The 12,481-nt window shown below is 45.2% G+C and overlaps 1 protein-coding gene across 1 annotated transcript in view; it reads left to right on the top strand.

Moving 5' to 3' along the window:
- Nucleotides 1-12,481, top strand: part of PSD2 (pleckstrin and Sec7 domain containing 2) — a 44,361-nt gene that overhangs the window by 15,356 nt on the left and 16,524 nt on the right. The window contains exons 5-8 of the mRNA XM_033154178.1: nt 1,738-1,850; nt 2,487-2,547; nt 6,288-6,378; nt 7,276-7,319. Coding sequence (XP_033010069.1) covers nt 1,738-1,850; nt 2,487-2,547; nt 6,288-6,378; nt 7,276-7,319 — 309 coding nt within the window. The remainder of the gene's footprint in view (nt 1-1,737; nt 1,851-2,486; nt 2,548-6,287; nt 6,379-7,275; nt 7,320-12,481) is intronic.

The raw sequence follows: 12,481 nt of genomic DNA on the forward strand, positions 1-12,481 counted from the left end.
GTGCTTTCTAGGCATGGGACAAGCAAGGTGTGGCAGCCATAGTTCTCCAAATCCTCAGGCTATGGTCTTTCCCATTATGTGCAATCAGATCCTTTAAACTGTGGGTGCAGATTGAACTAGGCCTTCAGCACACAAAGCATGTGCTATGGCCCCTCCCTGGGTCTCAGGCTGGCAAAGACAGAATGAATTTTAATTATATTTTTATAACATAGAAACATTTCCCCCCCTGTTTTGCTGGAAACTTCCTGCCTTTAGTGTCCACCTCAACTCCTCAGGGTGGAACAGGCTATACAACTAATTATTTAAGGTTACGAAGGCACACAAATTGGGAAGTAGTGAGAAGATTTGTGCTTATTGTTATAAGTGGCATTCCAGGTTTAATCTAACAAGTACCCATGGCACTCATATAACCAGAGCCCACAGTCCTTCTGGATCGCAATAGGAATGGATAGGCAGAGGCAGAGATGGACAGATGGGTCTGGTTCTGGTTCTTCTCAATTTCACATTTGCTCATTTATGAATCTATTCTATTTCTGGATTAACCTGCATTTTAAAAATAAAATCTGCATAACATTTTGTACTTAAATAATATTTTATTTATCAATGTACACATTTCTAAATGCATTTTATCCGAATATATGCATTTGTAATGCATTCTGTAGTGCATTCTTTAAAGCAATGAACTGTATCAAAATATGAAGTTTCCCCCCTTTCACATGTTAGTCCAGGAGTTCTGAATTAAGTCAGATTTATTTATTTATTCATTCATTCATTCATTCATTCATCTAACAAAATTTATATACTGCTTGATTGTAATAAGACCACCAGGCAGTTTACAAAATAACAAAACTTTAAAGATATCAATAAAGGACAATTAAAAACATAAAAAAACCAATTCAAATCACTGGAAAGCTAAAACAAGATCAACACATGTGAACTTTCTCCAGGTCTGGGTAGTCCCTAGGTAGGGGCAGACCCACTGCAGCACTGTGCCCCTAATCCCCATTGTGCAGAGCTGCTGCCAGAGGTCACCATGGTTAATGATGCCGAAAGCCTCAGTCCTGTGCCTTTTCTCTGGAACGTGTCCAGAGGAGGGCAACCAAAATGGTCCAAGGCCTGGAAACGATGCCTTATGAGGAACGGCTTAGGGAGCTGGGTATGTTTAGCCTGGAGAAGAGAAGGTTAAGGGGTGATATGATAGCCATGTTCAAATATATAAAAGGATGTCATATAGAGGAGGGAGAAAGATTGTTTTCTGCTGCTCCAGAGAAGCGGACACGGAGCAATGGATTCAAACTACAAGAAAGAAGATTCCACCTAAACATTAGGAAGAATTTCCTGACAGTAAGAGCTCTTGGACAGTGGAATTTGCTGCCAAGGAGTGTGGTGGAGTCTCCTTCTTTGGAGGTCTTTAAGCAGAGGCTTGACAGCCGTCTGTCAGGAATGCTTTGATGGTGTTTCCTGCTTGGCAGGGGGTTGGACTGGATGGCCCTTGTGGTCTCTTCCAACTATTCTATGATTCTATGATTCTCATCCCAAACCAGGTATAGTGTTGGCATGCTTAGCTACGTGGAGATTTAACATTTATAATGAATAGTATAATAATAAATAGTAAAGTGTGACTTTAGAAGTCTCAGAGTCACATCCATTTTAGGCATCTCATGGCCTACGGTCAGCAGCTTTTGGTCTCCTTTTGATTTACTGTATTTGCTAACTTTCTTACCTTTCCATGTCTAGAACATTCCTAAAAGCCTTCCCCTTGATGGGAGAGACACAGGAACGGGAACGGGTCCTCATCCATTTCTCACACCGATATTGCCAATGCAATCCAGAAGAGAGCACATCAGAAGGTAACACCACCTTATGTTCAGAACTGGGCCTTTTTGCCCCGTAGATCACCTTGCCATAACTAGCTTTTCGAGAGGCTTGTCCATGAAATCTACCTTAAAAGTTAACAGAAAACATGCAGAGTTTGGCAGAATCAGCAGAAGGGCTCCCAAAAACAGAATAACTGGCTTCCTGCATTTTGAAATAACGCAATGCATTAAATGCACATTGCTATCTAAAGAGGAGTTGCCCCTCCATCAATAAGAGCCTAAAATTATCTAACTGCACCACAGGAGAATGCTAATACTGGACTGGCCTATTTAGAATCTTTGTACATATTCCTGAGAGCAGCACTTTGAACCCTTGAAATGAGCTTTATAATGGTAAGTTTTGCTTTTTAAGCAAACTGTGAGGAAAGACTAGACAGTTTCCTGGAATAATGCCACCTGCTTAATAACCACATTTACTTCAAATAGCTAGATAGTTATTAGGATGAAAAGTAAGTGGGAGTGAGGCTGTTGCGAAAGTAGAAAATTTGGGGCAAAAATGAGGCTGACCTTATCAGCACACTTTTTGAATGTGAGGGCAAGGACCCCAATATGCTGAATATTTGTTGTTAGTGCAATTTAAAAACAGGCTAAATTACTTGCATCTTCCAGATGGGATCCACACACTCACTTGTGCCCTGATGCTGCTCAACACAGATCTGCATGGCCATGTAAGTATTTTCAGAAGAAGACATACATTGTGCTCCTGCTCTTCAGGCAGATTTGTTTCTATCTGGAAAATGCCTTTGGAAACTGTTGTCATGGCAGTTGTGTGGCAATGGCCGGGAAGGGCATTCAATTCCGTGCTCTATATGCAGCTAAAATGCTGCCTGTGGCAACATACCCCTCAACTGTCCCACATTCCTACACCAGTGCGCAGACCCAAAAGACAATTGTCTCGATTTTCCTCTGCGATATGTTGGAGGGTATGTAGCAATGGAAGCCTCTTCCTTCCCATTCCTGTCAGGAATGCTTTGATGGTGTTTCTTGCTTGGCAGGGGGTTGGACTGGATGGCCCTTGTGGTCTCTTCCAACTCTAGGATTCTATGATTCTAAGTCTGGGATTGTGTAGGGCAAACTAAGATAACCATGTATAAGAGTGTATTTTCAGAATAAATTGAGATATATGATGAAGACTCCTATTAGATTCCTTCAAAAATATCGCTTTCCTGTCAGGTCTAGTCTGTTCCAAGACTGGCTAGGATCTATATAAAAGAGATATACAAGTTAAACAGCATGAGAGGCAACTTGCTACATTCACATCCGACCCTTCCTTCCAAAGGAGCCAGGATAGAGCCTTGTTGCATTCCACATGCCAGAATTGGTGTGCGGGTGTCATGAGGCACATGGGCTGCCTATGGAATATAAGTGCTGAATTAGTTCTTTCTTAAAATTCTTTCTTAAAATTCAAATGAGTGAAGTGGCTAATAATATACTAGGCAAAGGCACATACCCAAAAAGTATTTATGTTTGTGATTTGCTTAATTAGATAAATATGCACCCAGCTGCTTTGTTCTGCTTGCTGCATTGGTGATTGCTGAGAAAAGAACACTGCAATTTACACTGATTTGGACAGTAGCACTCATCCTTTTAGGCGGAAGTGCTGCAGCTCCATGGTGGACCACAAGCTTTGCTTGTCCAAGACACAATCCCTAGCAACTTCCGAGAAAGACAGTTGTCTGCAGCTCTGGAAAGGAGCTGCCAGTCAGCATAGTGAGCTGGGTACGCCAGTTAAGCATATTTAAAGTTAAGCACATTTAAAGGGAGCAATTATCAGGCTTCCTCAAATTCAGCCCTCCAGATGTTCTGAGACTACAATTCCCAGTATCCCTGATCACTGGTCCTGCTAGCTAGGGATCATGGGAGTTGTAGGCCAAAAACACCTGGAGGGCCGAGTTTGAGGAAGCCTGAGTTAATGTTTCTACACTGTTGTTTGACAAGACGAACAGGCTCTGGTTAACCCAAACCCAGTTGCATGCTTGTCTCTGTTTTCTGTCTCTAAGGCCCACTTTTTACAAGCAGCAGAGCCCTTTTGACACGTTCTTCCATGAATACACTAATTGCATGGAGGAGAGTGAGGGGGGATCGTACCAAAGGAATGTATGAAAAGGACCTGGATGGCACGGGGAACGGATTTCTCCACTGTTCCACTTCAGAAGTGAGCAAGGGGTTCATATAACAAGATGTTTCCCCGCGCAACAATTTACCTGCAAATAGAAATGTCACGGGGAGCTGCTCCTTGGAACTTTCTTCTCTCTGACATGCCTGTTTCCTGTGTGCAGATTTTATTTTCTGTCTGGGGAGGAACATTCAATCGTGAGGAACATTCAATCTGCAGCTCCAGTCAGAACTAAAATGCTTTAGTAGCCAAAGAGGGTTTACCTGCTGCTTGTGAGAACCAGGCCTAAGTTACCACTGAGAAAGGAGGAGGAGAATTGGGCAGGAAATTAAATTTCGAAGTCCCAAATTCTTCTGTAGGTGAAATGGTGTTCAGTCAGGATAAGTATTTGGAAAGCACCTGAGAGCTGTAAACTTCCAATGGCTATTGTGACATTAATTTCTTCTTTCCTCTCTCCTCCTTTCTCTTTCTCTTCTGCTCCGGGATCCTCTTATTATTGCTCTTTAACCCTTTCTCAGGTGGTAAGTGCAGTTGTTACAATTTGCACTACGTTTCTATAAATTTGGGGCACTTGGAATTGTTAAAATATATGTGTTAATGATGAAAGCAGTACCTACCAAAGTGGTGCACTTTTTAAAAAGGAAATGTGTGTAATGTGCATGTCTTCCTAACTTTTTTCCTCAAGAAAAAAAAAAACCCACTTCCTCTCATGATTGTTCAGAGAAACAATCCATAAGCACTAGTTTGCACATAAACCTAAGCTAGTCTCCCCCCCCTTCCAGCTTGGAAAGGGAGGAGCAGGGTGGGCGCAATGGGAGCAGCATGCACCAACATGCCCTCTCTTTCACAGCGGACCATAGTTTGGCTTACTGTGATGTGCGAACTGGGTCTGCAGGTCTCATGATTGTTCCCATGCCACTCTCAGCAACATCCACTTCTTTGAATCCCTTGATTAGGAAGTATTGCGTTTTAATAGGCTAAATTTTCATAACCATGCCCCTGCTCTAGCAAGAGGTGTGATATTAGTATTGTAGATAAATCGCACAAACTTGCTCAACCAAAAAGCTATGGGACCAGGGACAGTGAAGGAGCAGCCATTGTGTCAGATGTATCAAGGAGAGGAGAATCTGGCTTTCACAATCATTCCAACTCTGAGCAACATAATTCAGAACTGATAGGTTGAACCCGTGCAAGGCACCCTTTGTCTCAATATCTATCTATCTATCTATCATCTATCTATTTATCTATCTATCTATCTATCTATCTATCTATCTATCTATCTATCATCTATCTATCTATCTATCTATCATCTATCTTTATTCTGAAGAAGTGTGCATGCACATGAAAGCTCATACCAAGAACAAACTTAGTTGGTCTCTAAGGTGCTACTGGAAAGACTACACAGCTACCCACCTGTATCTTTATTCTGTTTTTAATATCAGGTGTCCCATAATGCAACTCCAGTGTCACACATCAACACACACATTTCAAACAGGTTTCCTGGAAAGAAAAAAAGCCAGTGAGATGACAATGGGGAAACAATTCCCCAGTTTCTCCCCCCGCCCTCGCAAAAAAAGCCCTGCAGCAAGACTGGAGACCATAGCCCAGCCTGGGTGCCCACAGCAGAGTGCCTTCTTCATTTCATTTCACATTCACTTTCACAGGCAAAAACTGATAACCTGGTTCAGTCAAATCCTGGCAGCTTATGCAAGGAAAATATTCCATTTTCTTTCTTTGGCATTGCTCTACTTTGGGCTGCAAAGAAAGAGTTCATTTGACATACCGTATATACCCGAATATAAGCCGACCCGAATATAAACCGAGGCCGGTTCACCTTTGCCGCTGTGGAGGAGGAGGAGGAACGAGCAGCCCGAAAGCAGCCCTTTGGGCTGCTCCTTCCTCTTCCTCCTTTGCCAAGTTTGCATTTATGTGAGCAGTTCAGGAATGGAACAAGCTGCCTGGGGAGAGTAAAGAACCACCGTTCTTGTACGCTTCTTAAGGAATGGTTGACTGGGGAGAGCAGGTGGTGGCACGAGCGGAGAGAAAGGGCTTCTTTCTTGACGCCCCCACCGCCCGCCTCACTCAAGTATAAGCCGAGGGCAGCTTTTTCAGCACAAAAAAAGTGCTGAAAAACTAGGCTTATACTCAAGTATATACAGTATGTTTACTTCATTTATCTCCATATATATATATATATATATATATATATATATATATATATATATATACACACACATTGCCTGTAGCATTAAAAACTTAGGGGGGAAATAAAGTATCTGTTCTTCTGCATTGCAGAATATTGGGAAAAAGATGTCCTGCCAACAGTTTACAGCAAATCTGGACAGACTGAATGATGGGAAGGATTTTGCAAAGGATCTGTTGAAGGTAATCCTATATCAAGTAAAGGAAAGTGGGGGAGAAATGGGGTGCATTGTTATTGCAGGAAATTCCAAGTGTCTGTGGCTGAAGTTCCATTATGCTAAGGTGCCGAACATGCATGCAGTAAGAATGAATTGGGGGTGGGGGGTGGGGACCCTAGCCTCTGCTCCACTATCTATGCTGTGATTATTTTCACTTTCATTCTTACAGATGCTCTTCTGTATGTCATGATCAGGAAATAAATGCATGCGGTTCCACTTTCTTGAGGCTGCCCCACTTCAGATTGCAGCTACGGGATGGCAGAATTGAATGCCAAAACTCCCTGCCTTTGGAAAGCTAACATGAAAGGGGGAAAGATGAAAGCCTAGGCTTCTGCCTCTGGTGCACTAATCTTCTTCAAAGATGAAGCGTTGCTTATATGAGAGAATTTGAACAAGTAGTTCCCTGGCCCTTCCAGATGTTGCTGCACTCCAAATCCCATCATCCCTGACCACTAGCCATTCTGGCCGAGGCAGACGGGGCGGAAGGTAGCCCCAAAACGAATGTAGCCCTAGGGCTGCGAAAGGTTCCTTAGTTCTGTGGTGTTCTGGGCTAGCTGGGCCTTTGGTCTAATCCAGCAGCACTCTCCTTATGTGAATTCTTACAAGTTTTGCAAATGCCTACAAGTGTGACCAAGCCAAGAAGAAACAACAACTATTCCTTTATTGTTAAACGATTTGATTAAAAATGAAGATGGACAAGCTCTTTAAAACCATTTCCTACGATCGGTCAGGGATAGAATATCGCTATGACGAAATTTCACCATTATGGGCAGATTTAGTAATGGTTGATATGGGCACCGTCCAAAGATGGGAATCATTTTAGGAGAACCTACTAAGAGCTGACATTGTGTTCTTGTTTCAGGCACTGTATAACTCAATAAAAAATGAAAAACTGGAATGGGCTATGTAAGTATGTTTTCAAAGTGTTTTATAATATGCCTTTGTAAAAAGGATTAATGATGGATCTTAGAATTTGTCCAAGACAGAAAACAGTTTCAGAAATCGACATCTTGAATGGTATGAGGTTGTCAGAGTAGAAGAGGTTGCCAGAGACACTGCCATCCACAGTGAATGTATTCTAGAGCAAAGAGTTCATCTTTGGAGCAGCTTCCTTTGCTCTCTGCTCAATGGGAAGGACAGGGGGGGGGGTGTCAAAAAAGCAGGAAACTTTGGCAGGGGAGCTGAATCAGTGGGTTGAATCCAGTTTGCCTACAGCAGGACACCCTTGACCATTTGTGACACCAGGAGCTGCAGAAATCCATCCCACATGTCGGCTGTTAGCACAATGCAGATGCAAGGAGCTGTACTTTTTATTATGATTACTAGCTGACCCGGCCACGCGTTGTTGTGGCTCATTTTGTGAAATGGAAAAGGAAGATGTAAAAGAGAAAGCGCATGCCTCCCCACAGCTTCTCCTGTTGAACTCCCGCCTGCCTCCTGTTTGTTTTTCCCCCGTTTTTGCCTGCCTCCCCACAGCTTCTCCCATTGAACTTCCGCCTGCCTCCTGCTTGTCTTTCCCCCGTTTTCGCCTTCCTCCCCACAGCTTCTCCAGTTGAACTTCCGCCTGCCTCCTCTCCATATTTCGTTTTTGCCTTCCTCCCCACAGCTTCTCCCATAGAACTCTTGCCTGGCACCTGTCTGTCTCCCTCCCCGGCTTTCACCTTCCTCCCCAAAACTTCTCCCGTTGAACTCCCGCCTGCCTCCTCTCTGTATTTCCTGTTTTTGCCTTCCTCCCCAAAGCTTATCCCGTTGAACTCCCGCCTGCTTCCTCTCTGTATTTCCTGTTTTTGCCTTCCTCCCCACAGCTTCTCCCGTTGAACTTCCACCTGCCTCCTGTTTGTCTTTCCGTTTTTGCCTTCCTCCCCACAGCTTCTCCCGTTGAACTTCCGCCTGCCTCCTGTTTTTCTTTTCCCCATTTTCGCCTTCCTCCCCACAGCTTCTCCTGTTGAATTTCTGCCTGCCTCCTGTTTGTCTTTCCCCCGTTTTCGCCTTCCTCCCCACAGCTTCTCCTGTTGAACTTCCGCCTGCCTCCTCTCCATATTTCGTTTTTGCCTTCCTCCCCACAGCTTCTCCCGTTGAACTCTTGCCTGGCACCTTTCTGTCTCCCTCCCCCCCGCTTTCACCTTCCTCCCCACAGCTTCTCCCGTTGAACTCCTGCCTGCCTCCTCTCCGTATTTCCTGTTTTTGCCTTCCTCCCCACAGCTTATCCCATTGAACTTCCGCCTGCCTCCTGTTTGTCTTTCCCGTTTTAGCCTTCCTCCCCACAGCTTCTCCCGTTGAATTTCCGCCTGCCTCCTGTTTGTCTTTCCCCCGTTTTAGCCTTCCTCCCCACAGCTTCTCCCGTTGAACTTCTGCCTGCCTCCTCTCCGTATTTCCTGTTTTTGCCTTCCTCCCCACAGCTTCTCCCGTAGAACTCTTGCCTGGCACCTCTCTGTCTCCCTCCCCCCGCTTTCACCTTCCTCCCCACAGCTTATCCCGTTGAATTTCCGCCTGCCTCCTGTTTGTCTTTCCCCCGTTTTAGCCTTCCTCCCCACAGCTTCTCCCGTTGAACTTCTGCCTGCCTCCTCTTTGTATTTCCTGTTTTTGACTTCCTCCCCACAGCTTCTCCCGTTTAACTTCCGCCTGCCTCCTGTTTGTCTTTCCGTTTTTGCCTTCCTCCCCACAGCTTCTCCCGTTGAACTTCCGCCTGCCTCCTGTTTGTCTTTCCCCCCTTTCTGCCTTCCTCCCCACAGCTTCTCCCGTTGAACTCATGACTGGCACCTCTCTCTCCCCCCCCCCAACTTTCGCCTTCCTCCCCACAGCTTCTCCCATTGAACTCCCGCCTGCCTCCTCTCCATATTTCCTGTTTTTGCCTTCCTCCCCACAGCTTCTCCCATTGAACTCCCGCCTGCCTCCTCTCCATATTTCCTGTTTTTGCCTTCCTCCCCACAGCTTCTCCCATTGAACTCCCGCCTGCCTCCTCTCCATATTTCGTTTTTGCCTTCCTCCCCACAGCTTATCCCATTGAACTTCCGCCTGCCTCCTGTTTGTCTTTCCCCCGTTTTTGCCTTCCTACCCACAGCTTCTCCCGTTGAACTTCCACCTGCCTCCTGTTTGTCTTTCCCCTGTTTTTGCCTTCCTCCCCACAGCTTATCCCATTGAACTTTTACTATCTCCTCCCCCTCTGGAAACCTGATACATGGTACAGTCCGCTCTGGCATTGAGCCTGGGGTCAGAAGGGACCATAACGTTGCAAGGAGGGGTGATAGGAAACTGGTAGGGTCCTTATACATTTGTGTGCGGCGCTTTTTCCTCTTCTGATAACTGGAGTTTCATTTGTAAAGCGATACAGCAGTGCAGAAAGGATTGTGTGTGGAGACAGGATAGGGAGCAAAGCATAGTTGCTGAGCTTTCTCATCCTACATCCCCCCCCCCCCGCCATAAGGAATGGTATGGCCCGGGCCTAAAAACCTTTTCCTGCCTGGAGCTGAAACTACTAAGAAGAGTTTAGGCCTTCCTCTTAACTGTTTTTTTGGCGGTAAGGCCCTTGGCAGAGGCTGAGGCTAGGGAGATTAATGGGGGGTTTCCCTGCTGTCTGAAAATGGCTGACTGAGGTGAAGGAGGTTTCTTGTTCGGCGCACAGTCTGTGACGCTGCCCTGCGATCAGCCTTTCTATTGGTTGTTCTTCAAAGTCTTCAGTTCTGTTGCTGGTGACACGTAATGCGTGCGCCAATTTTTTTGGCCTTTATTTTATATTTTAGGCATGACAGGTGTGGTTTTTTTGAATTTTTATTATGCTAGATCCTTCCCCCATGGTCATGTTACACTTTGTCCTAAATTTAATGTGATTTGGTCCAGTGGTTACGGAGCAAGGTGGGGCCGGACGCGCACCCAATGGGAACATTTATATATAGATTATTCACTCACATGCAATATCATTTTTAACCTGCTCTGATCTGCTATTATATTTAGTCACTTATTGCTTCATTTCTTGACATTTTTAATGATTTAGTGTCCCATCGGTCTTTCTGCAGTGGGTTGCTGCTTGCTCTACACCAGCTGTTTTGGGTTCTGCGTCCTCTTTACGTCTCCCCACTAAAACCAGATCACATTGTACTGTGCAGAAATTAAAGAGAGCATCTGAAGAAGCAGCTCATCTTATTTCTGAAACATTGCAGTGCAAGCCTGCCTATCACAAAGCACAAGGGTAGCCAATGAGACGCCCGTCAGAGGTTGTGGACTACAACTCCCATGATCCCTGACCATTGGCCATGCTGACTGGGGCTGATGGAGATTGGAGTCCAAAATATCTGAAGGGCACCATGCTAGCACCCCTGCACTAAAAAAACTGAGTTGTTGTTGTTGTTGTTGGGGGGGGGAAAGTTTGCTAGCCTCCTGTTGACCTTTTCAGCTATGTTTTAAATGACATTATCTCCAAGAACCATCGAAAGTGTCCTGTGGAAAGTCTACACAATGGGTACCACCATCTTAGATCACATGTAACTCTGTAGTGAATGAAGAGTCACCGGCCTTCAAGCACATAAGATGGTGGCTTCCATCGTGTGAGCATTGTAGGGAACAACGTGAATCTCCCTCACGTTGTCCTTCTTGATGCAGTACCGCAAAGGCAAGCAGTTTTTCCCCCCTGTATGCAAACTGCTGATTCCTCCAGGACTGCATCCATTATAAGCACTCTTCTGGAGGTCATTGTTGAGGACAAAAGTCGAATTGGGTATTTGGGAAACATTTGCGCAAAACTAACAGGAAAACTTATTTTGAGTGATCTGAGTACAATTTACTTAATCATTCTCCCTCAACCAAAATGAGTATTTCAAAACAAAAATAAAATTCATGACTATTCAGTTCACGTTCTTTGTTTGATTAGATTTAAACGCAAGGGAGAATTAATAGAGTCAGGCATGTAGAATGTATTTTTAAAACCTTAAAAGCCCATTTAAGACCTGGATTTCCCCCTCCTGTCCAGCAATGCAGTACATGGGATTGCGCCTTCCCTGCCTCAGCATCATTTCTATGCTGTGAGATTATTTGCTTCACAGGCTTGCTATAGTTCCCCCCCCCCAATGGCACTATCACCACTTGAACCCCACTCTGTAGATCAGGGGTTGGCAAACTTACCCGGCCTCGGGCCGGTACCTCTGGTGCCGATCGTGTGACGGTCAGGGGAGCGTGTGCCCATACGCGCATGCACTCACTTTTTCCAGCGCACTTCCAGGTTGGCGCGGCACTGAAAATAGCTTGTGCGCATGCGAACGGGCCTCCGCAGACCTGAAAGTGCGCCGGAAATGACGCTTGCGCATGCACACAAGCTATTTCTGGCGCCGCGCCGACCCGGAGATGGGCAGCCGCGCCACGCCACACCACACCATGCCACGCCAGTAAGAGTGGGCGGCGGGGGTCATCACAGGCTGGATAATTGGCTCGCTCGGGCCATATCCGCCCCGCGGGCCTTAGTTTGGGGACCCCTGCTGTAGATGTACTGCAAAAATCAGGCAACTGTTGGGGAGAGAAGGAATTTCAGCTTTGCATGCTGGGAACAAAAAGCAGGAGATGGGGATTACTGTGTATGTTTGAGATGGGGTGGGGTGGGGGGGCAGAGAAAGGGAAGCAAATAACGAACAACATGTTGAAGAAATGCAGGTTGTTGGAACAATCTTGCTTGTTCGCCCCGCCACCTCATTTTAGAAGGACTACTTGAGTACAGTTGTGGAGAAGGATACTGTAAAGTGTTCTTTATTTCCTTCTGAAAATGCCAAATATCGTGAGGATATGGCACTCACATTGTTTTGGATGGGGGAGCACAGCATATCACATTTAGTTATATTACAGACATTATCTAATCGGCTGGTTGTAACAGCCACTCAAACAGCAGCAGGGACATTTGCCATAGGAAGAAAATGGGTCAATCAGCAATCTGACTAGAAAAAAAAGTCATCTATATATAGCCCTAGTATTACATCACAGGGATTTGTGTGTGGCTTTTACATAATGATCTTTTAAGGCAAAATCAAGTTCTAGTCATTTTAATAGCATCGAAAGCAGGCCTGCACAATTTAGGACTAGGGTTACCA

This window comes from Lacerta agilis, chromosome 7 (genome assembly GCF_009819535.1).
Source record: "Lacerta agilis isolate rLacAgi1 chromosome 7, rLacAgi1.pri, whole genome shotgun sequence".
Taxonomy (NCBI): Eukaryota; Metazoa; Chordata; class Lepidosauria; order Squamata; family Lacertidae; genus Lacerta; species Lacerta agilis.